Genomic DNA, 24,225 nt, shown 5'->3' with positions numbered 1-24,225 from the left:
TACTTTGATATAAGATTACAGCAAAAGTAGAATTTTGTAATGTATTTGGCATACATCGTTGAATAGATGAACACTATGACCAAGTATGTGACCCAAAATGGGACAGAATGCTTTTTTCATTTCTGTGCGACTTTAAATATCAGTTATTAAATCTGTGACCCATACAGTAAACTCTGCAGGGTGTATAGAACGCAATACTCTCAAAACTATGGGCAGATAAATTGATTGAATCAGTTAAAATTCACCATTCAAATCATCGCCACAAACTGACACAAGTGCAGCCACATTGGGGCACAAGCGAAGCAGTCAAATTGTTTTAATGTATTTCTTTTCATTGAATCATTACTTAGTACTTCACCACATATTATCGGTTGTAATGTACAGTATATCAAACATTTTCTGTTCATTTGGTATTTTTACTCCTCATTATTCCTACAGTAAGTACTGTAATGCTAATGGCAGGCTATCTGTAGTTAGCTACCTTGCTAGTAGCATTGTAAGGCCACATGGTTAGTTTGCAAAAAAATAAAATAAAAAAGACATTATTAGCATTGTCTGTGTACAGACCTGTGCTCCGGTTCTGGCTATGAGTTGTCATAGACTATGAATGCACATCCATAAACCATTGCAAGGTTAGCATATGTGCGCCTGAGTGTGTGTGCGTGTTTGTGTGCGTATGTGTGTGTGTGTGTTTGTGTGTGTGTTCCAATAATTGTTTTAATACTCTGGCATCACAACCACAGGGAGGGTGATGATAGACAATATGCACAGCCTTTTAGAGAGTGACATTTAATTAGCATTAAGCCTGCGTGTCTCTGACTCGCTCAGGCCTTCACATCCTCTCTCTCACTGGCGTGCAGTCCTTAGATGTTTGCCCCATACTGGCTGGAGACAGCTCGCACATTTGCAAACTTCTGTGCCACTGAATACTAGTTTTGTATGTGTGTGTGTGTGTGTGTATGTGTGTGTGTGTGTGTGTGTATGTGTCTGTGCTCCTTGCCTTGGCCAGTCCAGTGCTTGGCAGTGTTCTGTAATCCAGTTCTAACGGTTGTCCCAGCAGGAGGTCTCTCTACAGAGAGGGCTTGGTGAGGCAGGGTGGGACTGAGTCTAATCTCCCCAGCACCAGGGATGAATCCAGTCAGCTCTCTACAGATTAATGCTGCTTTATATGGATATGTGTGTGTGTGTGTGTGTGTGTGTGTGTGTGTGTGTTGTGTATGTGTGAGAGAGTGTGTGTGTGTGTGCGTGTGCTAACCAAGTTCATGAAGAACAGAGAAAAGTGCCACTAAATACTAAATAATCAGGGCCAGTTATCTCAGCGGGGGGAGCCAGATGCTTTCTTAATCTTTACCACTGTGTTTGAAATCTAAACAGTGTTGCAGTCTGTGGTTTGTGTCTGTGGGTGTGCATATGCCTACTAGTGTGTGTAGGTGTGTGTGTGTGTGTGTGTGTGTGTGTGTGTGTGTGTGTGTGTGGGTGTGTGTGTGTGTGTGTGTGTGTGTGTGTGTGCGTGCATGTGCGTGTGCGTGTGGGTGTGCGTGTATGTGTGTGAGAGAGAAATAACTCAGCTTGAAATATCCATTGTTGCCAAACTATAATCTTTTCACCAAGGCCGAGAGAGGCAGACTGAACAGCTCCTTCTGGAGCACTTCCTGTCTTACTCAGGTGGCTCTGGAATGTTCTTTCCCTCGCTGCTGGGAAAGGGTATTATTTTATTAACCACCTCCATGATCCATAACTTTCAAGGCCCAATGTCTTTCAGATTGGGAAGGTCTGTTGTGCATGTGATAAGGTTGATTCTTATCTATCTGATGGCCTTGTCTCTTTGTATCTTCAAACTGTTCAGTAATTGGTTAATAGAGATTTGGATGCTATGCTTGATTGGCTAAATGAATGTTTAAGGTTGGATGGGATGTATGCTGCATTAACATGCTCCCCCGATGGTCCCATTTCCCAAGTTGGGAAGTCATTCTTCCGATTTTGGTCATGAGTCGTTATGTAGAAACAACTTGGACACTACAAAGATGTGTTTATTGCTCAGAAAGTTTAAACAACACGTTGATAGATGTTTCCAGTTTTTGACAACTAAGAGCAAAGGATTCCATTGTTATCAGGGTTAATGCTACTGTAATAGCATTAACCATTATAGTACCATATGGCTTACAGTACATGTAAACAGAAAATGATATGCAATTCCTGAATTAATAAAAAGTATTAACAGGAACCAAACATTTACTTTCGTCCACCATGTTCCTGTGTATTACGTCCCAAGTTGAGTACCAAAAATGTAGCCAGCTTTCCAAGTTGTTCCCACTTGAGGGGGCGTTCACCTGAATTTTCTCAGCCGAGAACCTATTATTCTGACACTGCATGAATGCAGCATAAGTTACAGCATAACAACTGAATGTGAATGTTCAGACTTTGCTTTTCAAGGAAACCTTTTGACAGACTTGTTGTCTTGCTTGGAAAACTTCCTTCTAAAGTAAACTGATAAAAAATAGCCTACTTTTCTCTTCATGAGTTTACCACCACAACAGCACCTGCAAGTAAACAGAATCATTAACAACTGTTACATATACCTATTCAAATCAGGGTGCATCTAAGTGGGTTTATGTCAAAGCAACAATAAATAACACCATGAAGCCTGACAGTTGTAATTAAAGACATGCACAGCTGAGAACAACAAAACACAGAAGTAATCATTTCTCTTCTACTTGACTTGATGAAACAGATAGGATGAAACTTGTCATCAAGTACGTCAACAAAAGGAGAGGTTCTTTCTGTAATTGTTGTTATTAGTAGTGTTTACTTGTGGATATATACTGTATAAGACATACATACATATCTTTATTGCAACATCATCTCTTTCATTGTCTCTCTTCCTCTCTCACTCACACACCCACACACACACACACACACGCAAACATGCACATGCACACACACACGCAAACACACACACCCACACAGACACACACACACAAAAACATGCGCATGCACACACACGCACACACACACACACACACACACACACACACACACACACACACACACACACACACAAACACACACACACACACACAGGCAGAGTGGTCAGCAAAATCAACACAGGCCAGCTTTCCCTGTAATTGGAGTCCACACCAGTGTTTTTTGGTCTCGGTCTGCCTCACGTTTAGCAGAACTCTTCTTGCAGTGTCCTTCCTTAGTATCCTCTCCCTTCCGGGGCGAGGGTAGTCTCCACAGCCATATCAGAGTCTGTAATTAGTCCATCAGAAACGGACACTTCAGCCTGTGGGTTAGTTTTTGTCCATTTTAACTGCACTCCTGTGCGATTGCGAAGGTCATTAAGGTCTGGCCAATCAGACCAGACTCCAAAGCCAGTAGGCTGTGTGTCTAGTTTTCCTGAGGATTTCCTCCTAAAGCCCAGGTGGCCAGAGGGACCTTCCTCCTGTGTAGGTCCAGTAGGAGAGAGGCTCTGGACATTTCTCTGACAATGACATCAGCATTATTGAGAATGTGCAGTAGATGGGTTAGCCTGGTCGCTGTGTAAGCAAAGACACACACACACACACACACACTCCCCATGGCTCTCATGTTCATGCCTGTGTCCTCTCTCAGTTGGTAAGTCTCCCAACCCCCGCCTCCACAGAAATGTGGGGGTGGGGAGAGCGTGAACGGGTCTGTGTGTGCACGCGCGTGTATCCATAATGTATGTATGTGTGTAGGTATATGTGTGTACTGTATGTGTGGGATTGTGCTGCCTGACCTGTGTGGTTGAGGTTGTTGAGTGTTTGAAGTGGGGCTCTTCATGTAGCGCTGACCTGCACTCTTCCCATGTCACTGCTTAGCGAAGGGCTCTTTGGTCATGATGCGGTTCATTTTATTTTATTATTATTTTGTCTGTAAAATATCACACATTCAGTATATGATAATAATCTACAGCGTACATACAATCTAGCAATCATGGCACAATTAGGCTAAGTGTAATATAAACATAATTATACCATGGCCCCACATGCCAAAGACAAATGAATAGGTGCCATTTACTCGCATTTTCTACATTAAAATATAAAGAAATGTTATTTATGTGTTGCTCATTGCTGAGTTTCATTATAGTCCCTCACTGCTAAATCACGTTGCTATGGAATTACAAATTGAATATCATATTTCTTGGAGGAACAGTGATGACATCCAATAGTTAACATGGGTTTGGAACCGTAAGTGAAATGGAAAGTGTCCGTTACCCTTTCTTTCAGCAATGTCTCTCAACCCTGGATACAACCTAGCAACCAAACAATGAGCCTAGCAACCCAAACTAGCTAATTCCATAGCCTACTGTACCCATATATCTATGACTTTACCTACCTGATATTGCTAGATAGCAATGAGCGAAGTGAGGGCTACTGCATACTGTGTTTGCTGTGCAACATACAAATCGTCCAGCTGTCAAACCTAGTTGCCAACAAACTATGTATGATAGCCAGACACCTGATTGTCCTCAACTCCAAAAGTATTGTTTTCATGTCGTGGTATATCACTGTCAGTCGTATCGTACGTTCATTGTGAGTTGATTTGCGAGGACGGGATGTGTCATATCATTATGTGAAGCAACAGGGTATTAGAATCCAGCAATTGCCTCTTCACACTGTGATAGATTTGGATGCCTTAAACTGTAAATGAATAAACGAGGCGGAGACCGTTTTCCATACATCTGGCTTCTTTTACTGCAACTCTCAGACTGACGTTACAAAGTGATAGATTAACGTTATAACACAAAGTGAAAAAAACAGTTTTTGATCTTGCACCTGTCCTTCACTATTATCAACTGTAATGTTCGTGCTAGGATATAAGACTTTAACATACATAGGGCGAGAACGGACCGAGCGCAATGCGACTTTTGTCCCTGCCGAGCGGGACAAAAGTCTCATAGGAGAGGGGCAAAAGTCGCACTGCTGCAAAGTGTGTCCTATCTGGGTTTTTTGGGCATGTAATTCTCTTTACTTTCAACAAATGTATTATAAGACATAATATTATAATAATATATAGCCTTCAACGACCTCCAGAGCTGCCTGCCTGATGGTCTCAGGGCTAAAGAGACCGCGCATCGTTTTCCTCACCCTAACTCTTGGCATGCTGTCAATGAAAGAAAATACATTGTAAATAAACATGGTTTTAGGCTATTGTGTTTATGTAGGCCTATAGGTTAAGCTATTTGTGTTCATAAGGTAACGTCATTGTAAACGAAAGTAGCCCATATAATCCAATTGACTGGAACCAGGGGGTTTGACAAAAGTTACGAGGCAAAATAATTGGTCTTGACTACATTTAAGATGTATCTTTCACATTAAAACTGCATACAAAGTTGACCAATAGCATTAGAAAGATCTCTTCGAGAGCTTTCATTTTACCTGTTCATTCGGCCCAAATGTCACTCGCACACCCCTGTGGTTCTAAGCCATCACAATGCGACTTCTGTCCCTCTACGGGATGCGACTTTTGTCCCGCCACGGTCTCCTGTCATTTCTCCCTGGCTTGCAAGCACGACTTGCTCACACGAAACTTGAAAGCTATGTATTTCAAATGCACAATCTTCTTGTGGAACAGAACTTCAAGGAGGCCAAAAACTTTGAATCATCACTTTATTGAGCATGCCTACACAGGGGTCGAATCTCTAGTCAAATACTACTTTCTCATACGAGGCGCCAAGCTAATATCCTGGCTTCAGGCCAGGAATCACATGACAAACAAATTTGCATACAAGGAATACAAATATGGTCACAAACGGTCAACTGATGTTCTGACAGGTCAGGGTGTCAGCTAGTCTTTGCATCAGCTGAGCTCTTGCCCCCCTTCCTCAGACAATCATGGGCTGCTTGGGTTCTTCCTGTGTCCTCCTAGGATCGCGTTACAACTGTAGGCTAACTGACTTCAAAGGTGCTATCTTATTGACTCAGGGACAAAGGAATGCTGACTCAGGACAGGACATCTGTTGTAACTCACCTGTTAAACTCCTTAAAGGAGAATGCTTGTTTTTGACAACCTGGATCTTATTTACGGCATATTATAAGACGTTTCACTCACCTAGATAACTTTGGTGTAATTCGGAGGCCTGTAGAAGAAATTTAAAATCCAGCGCGAGCCAAGTATATCCATGTAATGGCGGCGGACGGGGCACTGAGAATGCAGCTTCTAAAAAATCTATTTTCTGCCGCGAAACGGTTGTTTTCATCAATCTGTCTTAATGAATCGCTAATTGTGCTTCCATAGAGCGATGGCTTGTTGTGGTTTTTCACATGCCTCTGTAATATGATCTTTAGAAACCTCTTTAGAAACGTCTTTAGAAACGAAATAGCTTCCCCACTTGCTCCAGCACGCATGCGCACAGCGCGCAAGTGTTGCTCCAGCAAGTTAACACAGTTCCACCTAAAGTGAAGTTTACTCATTATTCTTAATAAAATGATTACTACATGAGAGTAATACAAATGTATTGATGTAATACAGTATAATACAGTATAAAAATATACTACACATGTAGCTAGTAGATATGCTAAGAAAATTGCATATGTTTGCAAACTAAAACAAGTGAACACAATTTTACAATCGAAAAATGCTTATGAGACCATTATTTTACTTATATGGGTCAAAAGTGGTTTTCCATCGATATCTCTGTCAAATATGCTGCGATCGCGGCCAAAATTTGAACGGAGCTCGTACACGGTAATATGTGCAGGCATGTATAACCACGTGATTGCAGGTCCAGTCATTCTGGACAAAATGTGAACGCGACTTTCGTCCTGTGCGACTTTTGACCCAGCTCTCCCCTATTCATTGCTAACACTAACGGCCGTTAGTTGTGAGGACGCCGTGATGTCCTATTCAATTAAATCTCTGGTGGGCAGCTAATGTATAATAATGTCATGGCTGCTGCTATCCTAATGTTACAGCATGATAGAAGCCATCTTAACAGTTTGCTAGCTAGCCAGCACCAGTTGATAATTTGTCACGTTAGCTAGCACCAACCTATCTTGTTCATGTGGCTACTGCCTAACGTTAGCTACTTAGTTTACCAGTAGCTAGCTAACCTAGCTAACGCTAACGTTACTTACAGTTGTGGAGAAAAAGCTCCTGATATCCCTCATCCTTTTCGGAGGGGGAGGCGATTGTGGTGGATGTACCTAAACGGCTGTCAGAATCATGTCTGTAAGGCTTGCTGTCAGCTTCTGTCTGTAAGGCTGTTGGTCTTCAGATCCAGAGAAAATGTGAAAAATGCAATGATCTATCTCAGCCAAATGAGCCAATCAAACGTGAGTTAAAAAATATATATATAAAAATACTGGGGTGGCACATTCACGGTGGAGGAAAGGGGTAGGCTAACGGTCTAAGGTCAATTCTGTCCTTCCAAACTATGGGCAGGCCATCTAAATGATCTAATATAACTGCACTCCAAAGATAATGCGAACAAGGTTGCTTAAAAGTTGGTAGGGACAATTTGGGCCTCCCAAAATGTTGGTAGGGACATGTCCCGACCGTTCATACGCAAACCTACGCCCTTGCCGGGAAGCCAAAGCAAAGAACCCTAACTAACGTGCAGGCCTTCTGCCTTGGTTCAGTTGAGCGTTTGGAGGTTACGGTTAAAACAACCCACTATGAACAGAATTGACTCAAGATATCAGTCCACATGATGCATTTGATACTTAATGTTCCAAAAATGACTCCTTCATCAAAATAACCTGCTCTCCCTCTCTCTGATCGCGCTCTCCCGGGCGCTGCCCGCTACGCTTTGATTTTTCTAATGATATAAGAAGGAGAGAAACAGAATAGACTGTCAGGAGGAATTACATACGCTCTCCACACTCCCCGCAGGGACACTAAGTGACTGTGGAATTAGAGGCGTGCACGTGTGTGTGTGCCCTGGTGTGTGTGTTAGTTGTGTAATGGTCATACTAAAGCTGGCAGGTTTAGTGTAAAATTAGATTTGCAGCTCTCCATATTTAATCATACTGTTTGTCTTCAGTGGGGGACCCTGTGCTTGACAGATGTTTGAGCAAACTGTTGGCAAGCAGATCGCTTCATGAGGAGACTTCAGAGAGAGAGAGAGCGAGGAAGAGAGAGAGGAAGAGGGAAAGGGAGAGAGGCTGAGAGAGAGCGCTAGGAAGCTAAGGTCAAAGAGAGAATGGGAGAAACAACAAACCAACACACACTCGCACAGACACAGACACACACACACACACACACACACACACACACATACTGTGAACCAGATTACCATACGCGACACCTCACTACAAAGACGGTGGCCTTCACTTTAAAAGCCTATTCCATTCTAACAGGATTACACTGTTAGGGGTGTATTTACTGGATGTGTTTTTAGCCCATTTCACTACTGGTCTCAGGCAGCCCCCAGCTGTCATTTATATTCTCCCAGGATCAAAAACACCAGACGTTCTCTCTCTCTCTCTCTTTCTCTCTCTCTCTCTCTCTCTCTCTCTCTCTCTCTCTCACACACACTTTCTCTCTCCCTTTCTCTCTCTTTCTCTCCCTCTCAATGACACACACACACTCCCCACACAATGCAAAGCTAATGAGGACTTATGACTTGACTTTTATTAACAGTTCTTAGTGTATTTGCTGCTATGCCAGGGCTGAAGGGCTTTAGTACTTTAGGGGTGTTTTTCTTTCAGGGGTGTTTTTCTTTCAGTGATATTTAGCTGCTATTGTCTAGGTAGTTTACCATATTTGGACAGCAGAGTGTACATATCTGTTTCAGTAACTGTTTTCCACAATATGTTTGTATTGTACATGTGCAGTAAATGCTTGGCCATAGTGTAACCCTGTATTAGACAAAAACCAACATAGCTTGATAATACCTCAGGGTTCTGGCCTTATTCTGGAAACCCTACAAAAGGTAATCATAGCACCTCACATGTTCACATGGCAAAAAGTCAAATTTTGTAGAAAGGGTCTATACTTGCTGCTTGAATGGAGCTGTCTGTGTGCTTTTAGAGAATCCATCCACTTTCACACGTTGATGGACACTTTAACTTTGGCTGGGTCTGAGTCAGAGAGGAGTGTTTCTGTGACTGGCTTTATGCCTCCACCTTAATGGATACAGCACTTTCGTTCACTCTCTCTCTCTCTCTTTCGCTCTCTCTCTCTCTCCCTCCCTAGAGGGTATGAGTTGTGGAGTGGCTTCCTGTGCAGCCCAGCTTTACCCCTCTCTCTCAGGTTAATGACTCCATCCAGCTCCATATACAGTACACACTGTTTCTCTCTTTCTCCCTCTCTCTCTCTCTCCCTCTCTCTTTCTATAAATATCTCCATCTGTCCTTGTTCCAACTCAGTAGGTAGTTTTTTGTTGTTTAGTTTTTTTACTGGTTGTGACCAGTGCATGAGAAAGAACTGACTTTTTCCGTGTTTTTTTTTTTACTGGAAGAACAAAGAACAGATTAAAGAGGAGAGAGCAAAAGAGAGGAGTTGAATAGGGAGGAGCCATAGATAACCTAACCTGGGGTCCTCATACTTACTGTACAAAACCATATGCCAACCTAAGGTTTTTAGTGTGTGTGTGTCTGTCTGTGTGTGTGTGTGTGTGTGTGTGTGTGTGCGCGCGTGTGTGTGTGTGTGTGTGTGTCAAGTTTCAAGTGGAAGAAAGCCAGACTAGTGAGTGAGGTTCCGCTAGGTAGCTATACCTCTAGATTTGATAAGCATGTACTGTAATATTGAGCAGAGCTTGGCTATACTAGCCCAGCGAAGATCTTCAGTCTTGCCCAGTACCCCTGCTGTGTACCACCATGTCTGCAGTCACACAGAGAGCTGGCACTGGGGAAACACACACAAACACAAACACACACACACACACACACACACTCACCCTGCCTAAGGCTATGAGTAGCCTCCACATTCTCCAAGGCTGTGCCGCCAGAATAAAAATACTTTTTCTGAATTATGCTCTGGGATTTCTTGTTGGTGTTATGTGATAAAAAATAACTAAATAAAAAGGTCAAGATCGGCCCATTAAAATCTCACTCTGTGATCAGGTACTGTAGGCTACAGAAGTGCACACCCTGCCTAAGGCTACAAACATATTAGACAAACACACACACGCACACACACACACACACACACACACACACACACACACACACACACACACACACACCAGTGATTCCACTGGTAGTGTTTTGCTGTGGTGGCCCACCAAGGACTAAATCACCATGGAAAAGGGAAGGCAAAGGAAAAGGGGGGGGGGGCGATCTGCCCCTTTAAATTAAAAATAAATAAATATATATTTATAATATATTCATGCCTAAATGCATTTTCGAAATAATTCTTCCATCCACATTCTTCTCAGTAGGCAGGTAAATACCACGTCCTAATGCTGGGTTCCCAAGATTCTCAGTGCCGCTATTCTTTGAAAGCACAATGCACAGCCCCTACTTGAGGTACTTGCTATTGACACAGTCAAGACGTGCAAAACCACAATCATGTCTGAGCCTATTCTGCAGCGCCTCTATTCTTCGGCAGACAGCAGAAGTGACAATTAGCTAGCTACGTATAGTTTAATCAAGAGGTTGTTTATTACATAAAGGTAGCTACATTAGCTAGGATGTGGAACAATAGCTAGAACATATATTTACACTGGCAGCTTGCTTAAATACAAAAGCCTACATGAGAGAATGATTAAAAACCGGTAGACAGCATGCATTGTGTTTATCTAGATAGCAAGAAAAGGGACAGGCAGAGGTAGGGACTGAGATACTGTAGGATAGGAGAGCTGTGGTCAAGGGCGTATCCATCATTTCAGAAGTGAGGGGGACAGATTGTTCAGGAGTAAGACATGTATGTTTGTGTTTTTGAATTATTTATTTAAAGATCCTTGCCATTCGACTTTCACAAACATAAATCAATACAGTATTTTAAATAAATAGATCAGTTATACTTTATGTATAGATCAGTCTTTCCAATAAAATCATTTCCACAAACTCATCTCGCTCATTACAAATAGTAAATACAACAGCTTGGTCTCCATCTAGCTTATTATATCAGTCTCACTCTCTTTCTATTTCACCCAAGAAAACAATGTCCCATAACAGTTTAAAACTTTATGTTTTCAGTTTCATTTGATATACACACCTTGCCATGACTGTCAGATCTGCCTGCTCCCTGTCCTGATCCCTCAGCTGCCCGCTCCTTGCTCCTTCTATTGCAGTACAGACAGAAATATGTGCAAAAAAATAGTATTCATTCATAGTATAAATTAAAGAGAGTGGGTCTATTCCCAGCATGAAGCTAGCTAGCTAGCCATCTTGTAATATTAGCTAAAATGTGTCATCTATCTAATTAACTTGACATCATATAGCTAACACCATCAAAAACACCATAACTCAACTTACATGGTTTGATTTGAAGAAGAGTGGGTGTATGTTTTTTTTTGCCTCTTGCTGGCTGGTTTGCTTAACATTGTGTCTGAAGAAGACAGAATGCATCACTCGTTCATTCATGATGAGAAGCTAGGTACTGTAGCTAACAATAGCTAATGGGGATATGTTTCAATGTAGACCAGGTTATTAGCAGCAGCTAGTTAAATTGTGTGATGGATGAAGTACAAATATGTTATACTGTATGGTTTACATTTCCTTTGTGCCTCACACACACGTCCATAACCGGCCTGACTAGTGATCAGGACAAAAGAGGCGCAGCGTGAGCATGACGTGCACCCTTCCCACCTAGAGCACCCTGAGGGTAGACTGGCTGGAATTGGTGCTGGTGTGAGCTGTCACAAAGAAATCTAGAGTTGACGCACCGTTATATTTGATTGTTCCTAGTAGGAAGTCTGACCTCTGACCTCAAAAGTGCGAGGACAGAGGGGACAGGTAGGGGGGGACGTGTAGGGACAGGTAGGGGAGGACGTGTAGGGACAGGTAGGGGAGGATGTGTAGGGACAGGTAGGGGAGGATGTGTAGAGACAGGTAGGGGAGGACGTGTAGGGACAGGTAGGGGAGGACAGAGGGGACAGGTAGGGGAGGACGTGTAGGGACAGGTAGGGGAGGACGTGTACCCCGCGTCCGCTACGCCCATGGCTGTGGGTCATGGACAGAGTTGGGGGGGGGGGCACATGAGATTGAAGAGTCAAGACAAGGTGAATTTAATTAGCTTGCACCCCCCCATCCCCCCCATGTCCTTGGCTTCAAAATAATGCAGAGGAGACACACACTCACAGATTTATGACAATGGACAAACAGTCCCCAAAAAACTATCCACATCGGAAACAAGGTTACAAGATACACCTTATGGAGATTTCACTCTGGCAAACTCTACATGCCCAGTCACATTCATCTGAAAGGGCACACGGGTGGCTCTTCAGTCGCCGCCGCTCTAAGATGTCCTCCAGACGTTCCTCCCTGTGAAAGCCGAATGCAGACGTGTTCTTTATTTGGGCGCCATGGGGGTGAGGAGGTCAGTACCGGGGAGGGACAGGTAGGCGAGGCCTTGACATGACACTGCTGCTCTGTCAGGTGTGCACAGTCACCTTGGGCTCTGTGTGCGCTGTTTGAGTAATGAGTTTGATTTAGTATTCACACAGAGCCACAAGAACTGCTTTGTCAAAATGGTTGGGGGGGAGAAGGGGGACTGGTCTAGGAGGGGGACTGGTGGAGGAGGGGGACTGATGGAGGAGGGTGACTAGTGGAGGAAGGGGACTGATGGAGGAGGGGGACTGGTGGAGGAGTGACTGGTGGAGGAGGGGGACTGGTGGAGGAGGGGGACTGGTGGAGGAGGGGGACTGGTGGAGGAGTGACTGGTGGAGGAGGGGGACTGGTGGAGGAGGGGGACTGGTGGAGGAGGGGGACTGATTGAGGAGGGGGACTGATTGAGGAGGGGGACTGGTGGAGGAGTGACTGGTGGAGGAGGGGGACTGGTGGAGGGGGACTGATGGAGGAGGGGGACTGGTGGAGGGGGACTGATGGAGGAGGGGGACTGGTGGAGGGGGACTGATGGAGGAGGGGGACTGGTGGAGGGGGACTGATGGAGGAGTGACTGGTGGATGAGGGGGACTGATGGAGGAGGGTGACCATGTGTATCGTTTAATCTCTGTTCAGCACTCCCTCCTCCTTTCCTTGTCAACGCCGTGTTTGATGTCAGGGGACTGGTGGAGGAGTGACTGGTGGAGGAGGGGGACTGGTGGAGGGGGACTGATGGAGGAGGGGACTGATGGAGGAGGGGGACTGATGGAGGAGGGAAACTGATGGAGGAGGGGGGCTGGTGGAGGAGGGGGACTGGTGGAGGAGGGGGACTGATTGAGGAGGGGGACTGATTGAGGAGGGGGACTGGTGGAGGAGTGACTGGTGGAGGAGGGGGACTGGTGGAGGAGGGGGACTGGTGGAGGAGGGGGACTGATTGAGGAGGGGGACTGATTGAGGAGGGGGACTGGTGGAGGAGTGACTGGTGGAGGAGGGGGACTGGTGGAGGAGTGACTGGTGGAGGAGGGGGACTGGTGGAGGGGGACTGATGGAGGAGGGGGGCTGGTGGAAGAGGGTGACTGATGGAGGAGGGTGACCATGTGTATCGTTTAATCTCCGTTCAGCACTCCCTCCTCCTTTCCTTGTCAACGCCGTGTTTGATGTCATGTTCCTCGGCGAGGTGGAAAGAAAAAAGCGGAGAACACAAAGATTAAAGTTTGCAAAGATCTTCAAGGTTCAAAGGAGACGGAGACTTAGAAACACAGAACGGTTGACTGAGGGAGTGGGAGGCAGGCGAGAGAAAATGTGTCTAGTGGGAGGTAGAGGGGGAAGATAGAGAGAGAGAGAAAGAGAGAGAGAGAGAGAGAGGTTAATGTCCTGGGCATCCCAACGGGGAGAAGGATACAGTTTAGCTTGATAATTTACTCTGACCCATTGACGGACGTCCCTCCGAGCTGGGTGTGGGTTCCATGTTCGTACGTTGGCTGTAATTGCCTGTAGGTCGCAGTAATGGCCAACTGTCTCCGTGCTGCGTTTACTTTTCATTATGCTGATGTATTCATCATTGCCTCTCGTGTTGACCTTATCTATCAGAGTTTAATTTCGTACAGATTTCTTTTTAATTAGAACTGTTTCTTTCCCCCCCCTCCCCCGCCCCCCGCACTTTTCCACCTCCCTCCGCGGTGCACACCGGCGCCCAGCCGGAGATTAATCAGGCGTTACAACGTCGCGGTGACGCCGGGGGCGATATGAGTTGAATCCACGACTCACGGCTTAATTAGCGGTGAAATGGCGGAGGGAGATTGTGACTGCGACGAACAGCCGACTGTAAAGGTCAGGTGTGTGTGCGCGGAGGCCCGCCTATCCACTGTCACATGGCGTAATACGTTAGCTTGTGGCTTTGTGATAACTGTGTCCCATTTCACTTCAGAATGGAATGGATTTTAATAACGAAAAAAAATAAAATAAACCAGTGCCCTTAAACTACCACCATACTGATAAGGTTAAATGACATGCTCTAGCTAGCCAAAGGCTAGTCATTACACTGTGTTATCAGTTTGCGGATAGGTGAATTCATTTTGGTTACAATACACCTGGGAGTCAGTGTGGGGCTCAGGGCTGGCAGCAGCATCAAAAAGGACCACCTAGGCCTCACTTCTGCTACCGCTCTCTTCCTACCTGCATGGCTCTCACTATTGTCTCTCTACTCTGTGGGACACATTGGATATTCAAGTTTCAAGTTTGTATTTAATTCATATGGCAGCTGGTTGAGAACTGGAATGCATGAGCATTTACAATATACACAATATACAGAATGCAATAAACACACGCATACACCTCCAGCTACTGTGCACAAACAAATTGACCCATTAGTCAGTTTTCTACAACTGCAACAGCAACTCTAGGATAAAATGATGAAGTGACTCACTCTTTTTTAATAACGAAATGGAAAGCTATTATTACCCCCCCCCCCCTCTCTCTCCCCCCAGTCCACTTTGTAAAGTATTTGCAATGACTGTCTTCAGCGGTGCCATGCTCTTCTCTGCAGCTCGCTGTAGAGCAGCCATGCTTGGTCCTGTCTCTCAGTGGAGAGCGCCGTGTGAAAACCTTCCAACACAGATCCTGGCTGTTTCTATCAACCGGAGCACCATGCTGGTAATATCACGCTGTTTGAATCCCCACTCACTTCTAAAAAGGCAAACAACATAAGCCAGGTTAAAAACAAGCAGAGGGGAAAAAAATCAACAATTGATTTTCTGCAATGTCCTTGAGTTGTAAAAATCGAAATGTGAAAATGTTAATCGTGTTTCACCAGGTAGACTTGAGCTTTAGCAAGGATCTAGCACATCGACCTCTTTACATTTACAAACAGATAATCTCAGGCCATTTAAATGGCAATTTTTAGGACATTTTAAGGTATTCTTTTTTTAACACAAAGATTTAGGGAGTGTCACAGGAGCTTTTGGCCTGTGGATGCGCTTTAAAGCATACACACCAAGAGTTTTTGTCGAAGGCCTGCAGGCTCAGAGAACAAAACAACAAGGTTAAGAAACAAATCTTTTTCCCAGGTTTGGTTTGTTTTCTGTATGAAGACAGCTGCACAGCTGCACGACTGTCAGCTTGCAACTCCAGCAATACAGTTTACACTAGTTTCTTTTTACTTTACATTCTAGTATTGTTTACAACATTGTCTGTGGGGGGTGTCACATTCCCTGCTATTGATCAATGGATTAACAATAAAAAAAAGAAGTAATTTTGCTTCAAGCCGTCATGTTGGAGTATGTGGTCAATACTTAGCATTAGGGCTTTAGCTTTGGCAGCCGCTGATTCCATTGAGCTAAGTGATAGAGGCGGCTCCCTGAGGCATTCCTCCGGGTTACGGACAGTGGCACGTTCATCTCTGCACCTCACCCCGCCCCCCTCCCCCTGTTTCCTGATAACCGCTGTGATTTGCCAGAAGAGAGAAGGATGTCCACTGGTCTCCCCTTCGAGGCTGCCAAGTAGATGTCTCAGGCTGTCAACAAACCGGCCGGGTCACATTCTGCTAGGAAGGGGTCACCACCGTAGTTCTTATCAGGGAGACCTCTCAATCAGGAGATGGGGGGCATGGACAGTGCATGATTACTGGGGGGGGTGTCATTGGTCTAATACCCCCATCACTCCTGCTGAGAAAGCGTTACGGCCCACACTCGATAACCCGCCCAGAGGGGATATCAGATGACAGAATGAGAATGGGGAGTTGTCGTGTTGTGTGTATGTTAACTTCATTGAAAGCGGAAGTTGTTAATGAACTGAGATAGTGAATGGATTGCTATCCCAGAAAACAGGATGCAGAGGTGTGAAATTGGGACACATTTTGATTTGGTCGAATTTCACCTAGTTTCCACTCACCTCATTATATCAGGTGCCACATCAGCAGTTACCATGCCGGGGGAGTAATTACTTTTGAGTTTCCCAAATCCACTCAGGAAAAGGGAAACTCAATATTAACTGTCCGCTAGTACTTCATTAGCAGTGCCAGTCTCATACCTCACAAGCACAGACATGCTATGGAGTATAGGAATAATCTGACACACCAGATTGTTTGTTGCTGTCATCAGACCTAAAGCCACGCAGTGTAGTGTTTGTATTTAAAATTCCTCAGAACCAACGGTGATTGGCAAGATCATTTTCTGATCTGGCACAAACTGATCTCTATGGAGAGTATCCAGACTGATTTGCGAGAGAAACAGAATGTGAGCTTACGAAAATCAGGATGGTCTCACGAGGCTAGAGTAGGAGTGTGCTCTGTGAAAAACCCAGATTCCAGAGCATCTACCGTAGGTCAACCTAACCTTGACATAATGCCATGCCTCACGCTGAACCACACAAGCTGATTTAAAGGCTAATAGGTCCCCTAAGCTGCAGCAGGCCCACATACTGGACATATAATGTAGATGTAGATAATCACCCCTAGCTAAATTCTGCAAAATCACTACCTGGGATTCTTTGACCTCGGTTTAAATGATATACCAGTCCCTACACAGTAATGATCATCATAGAACTATCAATTAAAATGTGCCAAGCAATGTTAGTCAAATGGGAACACCCATAAATTGCATTTATAGTCTCACACTATTGTTCCAGAGCAGGGCTCATTCATATTTATCATGTGCTAATGGACTGATATCAGCTCCCTTGTCTCTGGACCATGTAAACGTAAATCTCCTTAGAATCGAGGATTGTTACAGTGCATTCTGTATTCATTGGTCACGCTAAACCTTAGTCTTCCCAAATCAACATAAGGACTGAAAGGATGTAGCGCTGAAAAAAACACAAGGTTCCATTGCCTACCTCTATAAAGTTGCTGTGTAATGGCTCATGTAACAATAATCACTTACTTGCAGGGTTATAACAGGATTTCGAACCACATGGAGTCCAGTGCTTGCCGACACTAACGTTTCACTTTAGACACTCTTTGCGTACGCAAACATCTTAAGAAAGTACTGTGAATTCCATATTAACCAAGGTAGTCGGTCATAATAGTAATAATTAAGTAATTTAGAAAAGAGACACAATGAACAGCAGAGTGGCTACTAAGGCTGGTAGAGGTCATCACACAAGCACTTAATTTGGTTAAAGTGTTCATCGCTACCGTTGCACTTGACATAAGAAAAATCACACTTCACTTTCCACGCATGTACTATTTGTTGGTCTGCTTTGTGCTGCTCCGTAGCCCAGCACACTGTACAGCGCTATCGCAACGCGTCTTCCAAGCCGAGTCAGCGCAATTATACTGATTAAGTGAAAAGAGCTGAGTGCAAAATGGCTTCAAGCCTTTCCCTTTGATTGAGAGATTTGAGAGCGTTGCACTAGCCAGCTAACGGTGGCACGCCACCCGCGGGTCTCTTCTCAATTATGCCTCACCGCTCATGAACTTTGTTTTGGCTCAGTTCGGGAAGAGGCACCCTGTTGGCAGCTCAATGGTGGTCATTGATCAAACCCAGTGAAGTGCTTGTGAAGCCTGCAGGGACCGTTTGAGAGAGAAAGGAGAAAGCGAAGGGGAGGGAAGATTAGCTAAATGAGCATGTTTCCCAGAGAAAAGGAGAATGGAGGGCCTCTGCCCCAAGAGAGGTGTAGAGTGTGTTTTTATGTGTGCGTGTCTGTGTGTTTCTGTGTATGTCTGTGTGTGTGTAGCTGTAGCTGAAGCTGTGGCTGTGGGAATGTCTTGTGTCGCGGGTGCCATTTCCACAGTATACTACAATGGAGGGAAAAATGAAAGTCATTTTCCTCTTGCGGAGTAATCACTATGTAGATTGAAAAATAACCAGCATGTGAATGCCAGACTGATGTGTTTCTCCGTTCTCTCATCTTCTCCCCCCAGTGAACAAGCACAAGCCCTGGATTGAGACATCGTACCATGGGGTGATCACGGAGAACACCGACATCGTCCTTCTGGACCCGCCTCTGGTGGCCCTGGACAAGGATGCCCCTATCCCCTATGCAGGTATGGTACTCTCCACTTTATTTAGACGTTTAGGCCGAAACGTCTGAATAAATCACCCAGCATCAAGAGCAGCATCGGCACCTCCGGTCAGAGTTCCTGTCATTTTAAATTCAATTCAATGAGAACTCCTTTTGAAACGACCCCTGGTAGTTGAAGTTAACACACAGACAAGTCAAATGGAATTAGACCTGGCCTGCTTGGTGGCTATCCCAGCTCTCTCTGCAGGCTGTTGGTTCCTGTGGGTTGCCAGGTCCTGTGGGTTGCCAGGCCTTGTGGGTTGCCAGGCCTTGTGGTTTGCCAGGCCTTGTGGGACAGCGCTACCTGGCTGGGGGTTGTTGGCCAGCCATTCTAGCCCAGCTCCTATGTCTGTCGCTGGGCTCCTGACCTCGCCAAGGCCCAGCATGGTGTAGGGAGGGAGCCCACTCTGACTGGCCCTCTGGCTGGGATGGATCTGCTCTGATGTGGCCCGACTGGTTGGATGGTTGCACTGTTTGTGTGTGTGTGTGTGTGTGTGTGCGAACATGCGTGCGTGCGTGCATATGTGTGTGTGTGCATGCATGGGTATGTGTGTGTGTGTGTGTGTGTGTGTGTGTGTGTGTGTGTGTGTGTGTGTCTGAAGACTGTAGCTTTGCCTCAGGGTAGTAACTGTAATGGCCACCCTACAAGGAGAGATTGAGAGAGATGATGAGACGATGGGAAGGAGGCAGCTGACCATTGTTTGTCCTCGGGCTCTGGAGAGACTGACAGGCACACACACGCATGCACGCACGCACACACACCCACACACACACACACACACACACACACACACACACACACACACACACACACACACACACACACACATAGAGGGGTTGAATGATATCTTTAACTCATTGTAGGACCAGTACTGGCTATGGAAATGTGCTGACCCTGTTACTAAAATATGCATGGTTTTACACTCAAGCGAAAACACCCACACCTCCCTCTGTATGTCCGCCTGCTCTCTTCCCCCTTCTATTTATCCTTCTATTGCTTTACCACGCTGCTCTCTCTATCTTTCTCTATTTATCTTTCTCTCTCTCTATCTTTCTCTATTTCTTTATTTCTCTCTCCCTCTCTCTCTCTCTCTTCCTACTACAGTACATCCTTCGATCTCTCTCAGCTGCCCTCCTGCCTACCAATCCCTGGCCCTTCCTTGCTGTGTTGTGGTCAGGGAGAACTGGGGGAAACCCAGTCTGCGGTCTGACAGTTAGTCAGTAATTAGTTGAAGGGATTTTCTCACTCGGCCACAGCCACGCCTGTGAGCAGAATGAGAGTGCTTTGTACAGGTAGCATTTTACATCTCATTAATTACAAAGGCGAGAGTTTAATCACCCCTCCGTCTCCCACGCAAACACACACTGACGCCAGCCAAGTGCATAAACTGAATCATGATTAATAATAATCATGATAATACTTGGGTGATGCTCGGCTACCAGTGGCTGAAACTGTAGCCACATCGGAGAATAGGCTTGCATCTTTCTATTTACAGTAATTGCAAAAAATAGCTTTTTATATATAATGTGTGGGGCTGAATCTGTAGCCACATCAGAGAAAAGGCTTCCTTCTTTCAAAAACTGGTTTTAAATGCTCAAAAAACTCTTTCTGAGCCACTTGATGAGCTCCGTTTTTTCACATCCGAGGGTACATCTATTGAAAGGGTGCCCTCATACAAGTACTTGGCTATTATTGGCTATTATTCTTCTCGTACTGTAGCTAAAGCCTTCCACACAGACACAATATACCATAAGTCATTATAATGATACACTTATGGGGCTTTTGGGAGCAGTTGTTGATTAGTCACTTAGTGTACAAGCAATCTCACTACTACTGTAAACCAATAGACAAGAAACTCATTGATTGGGAGAGACTTAGGGGTTGTCTGTATAATGAGTAATGAACTCCTTATGAAGTTTCATTACTGTAGCTTTAGGTGCTATTTTGTGTGTTCCCTACTATATTTGTGTGCTGTGGGACATTCATCCCCAGGTGGGAGATTTGGGTGTGCTGTGTGCGTGTGTTCCTGCGTGCATGCCATGTGCGTGTACTGTTTTTGTGCATGTACATGTGAAGTCTATACAGTCGGTACTCACTGGGCTCCAACAGGGGTTCTGTCACTGAACCTGTGTGTCCAGAAACTCCATAAGAGTGATGTTACTCACCACGACCAGTGTTCTATACAGTACCTCACCACTACAGAGGTTTTCAGAGCTAGTGAGATGTTACAGGCTCCTAATGGGTGCAGTGATAAAAATAAACATGTATTTACACTTTTTTATCACAAGAAGAAACAGGCATAATTATGCCATCAAAACCACTTTTGAAATTGTTCAAATGTTTTTAAGCCCTCAACATATTGGCAGGCAGTGTAATTCACAGTTCAGGTAGATCCAGCGAAGAAAGTCAAATTGACGAACTGAAGTGGAAACTAACTTAATAGCAGTAGTTGTGGATAAAAAGACAATAATTGACAGCAGCTAAGCTGCTCATTACCACACATCACACACCTACACACACACACACACACACACACACACACACACACATTGAAATGAGTATATCACTTCCACATGTATTATGTACTGTATAGACTAACACACACATGCATGTAGACATACAATACATACAGCATCCATGTGTACAAGCACAAACACAGTTCATTTGAATCACTCTCTTACTGGCCTCTTGGGCCCCCTGAACACCTCCAACAGGCCACTGTTACATCGAACCCTCTGTGATAGGCTTAATCAATACCACTGCCATTTAGACAGATTCATTAGACCCTGGTGCACTATGGACAGACACACACACACACACACACACACACTTGCATTAACAGTGCCGTGCGTGATCTGCATTATCTGTCGCACACACACGCATGCACACACACACACACACTCATCTTGTAAAGGGGTGTCTATTCATCAGTTCTCTTTTCTGATTCAGTGTTATCAATCAAGGCGCGGTGCAGGTGTGTCTCTGTCAAGCTTAGCTTCTGTAGTACAGTCAAGCCAGAAAGTCTGCACACCCCTTTCACCTTATCCACGTTTTGTTACGTTACAGGTGTATTTGACAATAGATTGGGTTCATTGTTTTTCCTCAAACATCTACACACAATAGCCAATTATGACGATGTGAAAATAGGTTTTTAGGCAATTTTATTTTACTGACAAAAATAGCTTATTTTAGTTATTATTTTAGGGGTTATACAACGGGTAGTTCCAACCTTACAATCCGATTGGTTAAGAGCCGTTGTATATTAATGATATACCACAGGAAAAGCCCTTTTTATTGTTCTATGTGAAATATTACTGTGGCAATTATTACTGCTTGTAAAAACATTAGTTCCATTGCATAATGGTCTGTTGGTTACATTATGGTTTCTCCTCAAGAAAAATGGAAACATTCAATGACAATTTTTAGTTGTTCTATCCGTCCTGTAGCCTACCACTCTGGTTTATCGTCACCACTTTTGCAACTCGCAGTTGCACAGCAAAGGTAGGCTACACTTCGTTCATGGCTAGCTAGGTTGGTCAGGGGCATTAGTTTCGTTGCTAGGGCTCATTGTTCGTCGCTTTGAAACTCCATAGCAACTTGATAGTTTTATGAACTACCTTTCTTGGCGGAGTTCACTAAAATCGATATAAAGGCACTGAAATAGTAGGTATTTGTCCCATAAATGTGTCCTGATGATGGAACTGTTGTATAAAAGCAACAACTCACTCGATGGTTGTGGTATATGGCCAATATACCATGGGTTGTACTGTGGTCATAGGCACGACGCACAGCCGACTCTCATGACTTATTGCTTCATTATACATCTGTACACGCCCTTAGCCTAATACTCGGTTGATGCACCTTTGGCAGCCATTACAGCTTCAAGGTGTTTTGGGAAAGAAGCTACGAGCTTAACACACTTGTTTCTGGAGATTTTTGCCCATTCATTTTGGCATACCTTTGTAAGCTCCATCAGGTTGGATGGGGAGCATCGGTACACAGCCATTTTCAGCTCTCTCCATAGATGTTCAATTGGATTCATGTCTAGGCTCTGGATCAGCCAGTCAAGGACAATCACAGACTTTTTCCGAAGCCACTCCTTTGTTCTCTTGGCTGTGTGCTTCGGGTCGCTGTCATGTTGGAAGGTAAACCTTCGCTTCAGTCTGAGGTCCAGAGCGCTCAGAGCATGGATGGCGCCAGGATTTTTTCTCTCCAGGGGCTAAGGAGGGGCTTGACCAATACATGGGGGTGCTAAGAAAAAAGTTGATTTTCATGACAAGGGCGTAGGAATGATTTTTACATTAAACACGCTGTATAAACACGCCATTTTCATAGCTATAATAAGCCGTTGTTGCTTGTCAGCCAGCTTGGCCAGTTAGCTAAAGTTAGACGTAAGTTACTTGGCTACTAAGGCTATTATAATCGCGTTCGGGCGTCTCATTTCCCCACGTGTTCATTTTTAGCATTATTTTATTGGTGGGGATGAGTAGGACGCCACTTGTTACATCAAAACTTAGCATATATGGAACAATCTATTAGTCTGGTATCGATTGATTTGTTTTCAGCACTGAGGTGGTGGATAGCTCCTGTTTTAAGTCACTGTCATGTTCCAACCGAAGGCTTTCAGCAAAAGATTCCCTGATGTAGATTTGAGGAAGAAATTGTGATGCAAGGTCATGAAAAAGTTTAGAAACCCTGTTGAATACACCAGGGTAAAGGCTTACAAATGAATGGCGATAAGACGCTATTCCAACTTTCACAAGCCACAATTCGGTGTTCCATGCAAATTGCTATAATTTATTTGTTTCTCTTTATTTTATCTTTTGGTAGTCTGTAAAAAGACATGTGCTTTCTTGTGAAATATGTTAGTAGGCTACATGCGCAACAGCTCCAGATGTTTTTTTTTGGCACAATGCAGTGCCAGAGTCTTGCCACTCATAACGCGTTACCGCTGTGAGTTGTGCATCCCTTCTGTATCATAGGCTACTAGGCCTCATGTTTGCTTGTTTAAGATATTAAAAATTTAACTTTAGACACTTGTAGGTTATCAAATAAGTAGGCTAAGCATTTATAGGCTACAATTTATTTATGGGCAATAGCCTAATCGGAGACCCAGCGCCTTATGGAAAGATGACAAATGTCAGTTCATTCACTCGTAGGCTAATCATTAATCTGATATATTGAGTGTGCCTATAGGCTACAGTTACGAAAACAAAATCACATATTGACAATACTGATTAATTGATTCTTCAAAACTGAACGAACAAGATAGCCTGGTGAGGCAGATAGGCCTACCACTGTAGTCTATGCCATCCCATGTTCGTGTCCATCTCTATGAGCTTTCAAACACATTCTCTATCATAATGAACAAAGTCTATTTGATTTAATTTTGACCAATGAAACATCCTAATAGTTTTAAAAATAAATAAATCCCTAGTTATTATAAGGCTAATGCTGGAATGCTTAAAGTCAATGTTGTTCTGGTGTTTTTTTTCTTTTTCTAATAAATACATCAATTTTGGTGGTTTATTACATAACGCACCAAATTATTAAATTTTCTTTATAAAAAAATGCCCACATTCTGTTATAACCTAGGCAATATGTAACAACTTATAGCAAAATGCTGCATTATTACATAATGAAGTGACAATGTATTACATTATTACATAATGCACGATTATTACATAATGTGGCGCTACACACGTTTTTGTCATACTATTCAATGCTGTGTAGTGTTGATGATATTGATTGATATGCAAGACCTTT

General features: G+C 44.1%; 1 protein-coding gene across 1 annotated transcript in view; it reads left to right on the top strand.

Moving 5' to 3' along the window:
- Nucleotides 1–24,225, top strand: part of LOC311307248 (calsyntenin-2-like) — a gene marked incomplete at both ends in the record, with an annotated part of 328,809 nt that overhangs the window by 134,377 nt on the left and 170,207 nt on the right. The window contains one exon of the mRNA XM_084436045.1: nt 18,319–18,441. Coding sequence (XP_084292171.1) covers nt 18,319–18,441 — 123 coding nt within the window. The remainder of the gene's footprint in view (nt 1–18,318; nt 18,442–24,225) is intronic.

This window comes from Borostomias antarcticus (genome assembly GCF_949987555.1).
Source record: "Borostomias antarcticus genome assembly, chromosome: 1".
NCBI classification, from domain to species: domain Eukaryota; kingdom Metazoa; phylum Chordata; class Actinopteri; order Stomiiformes; family Stomiidae; genus Borostomias; species Borostomias antarcticus.
Note: the sequence above shows the minus strand (reverse complement) of the source record. Positions and strands in the feature narration are given on the sequence as shown.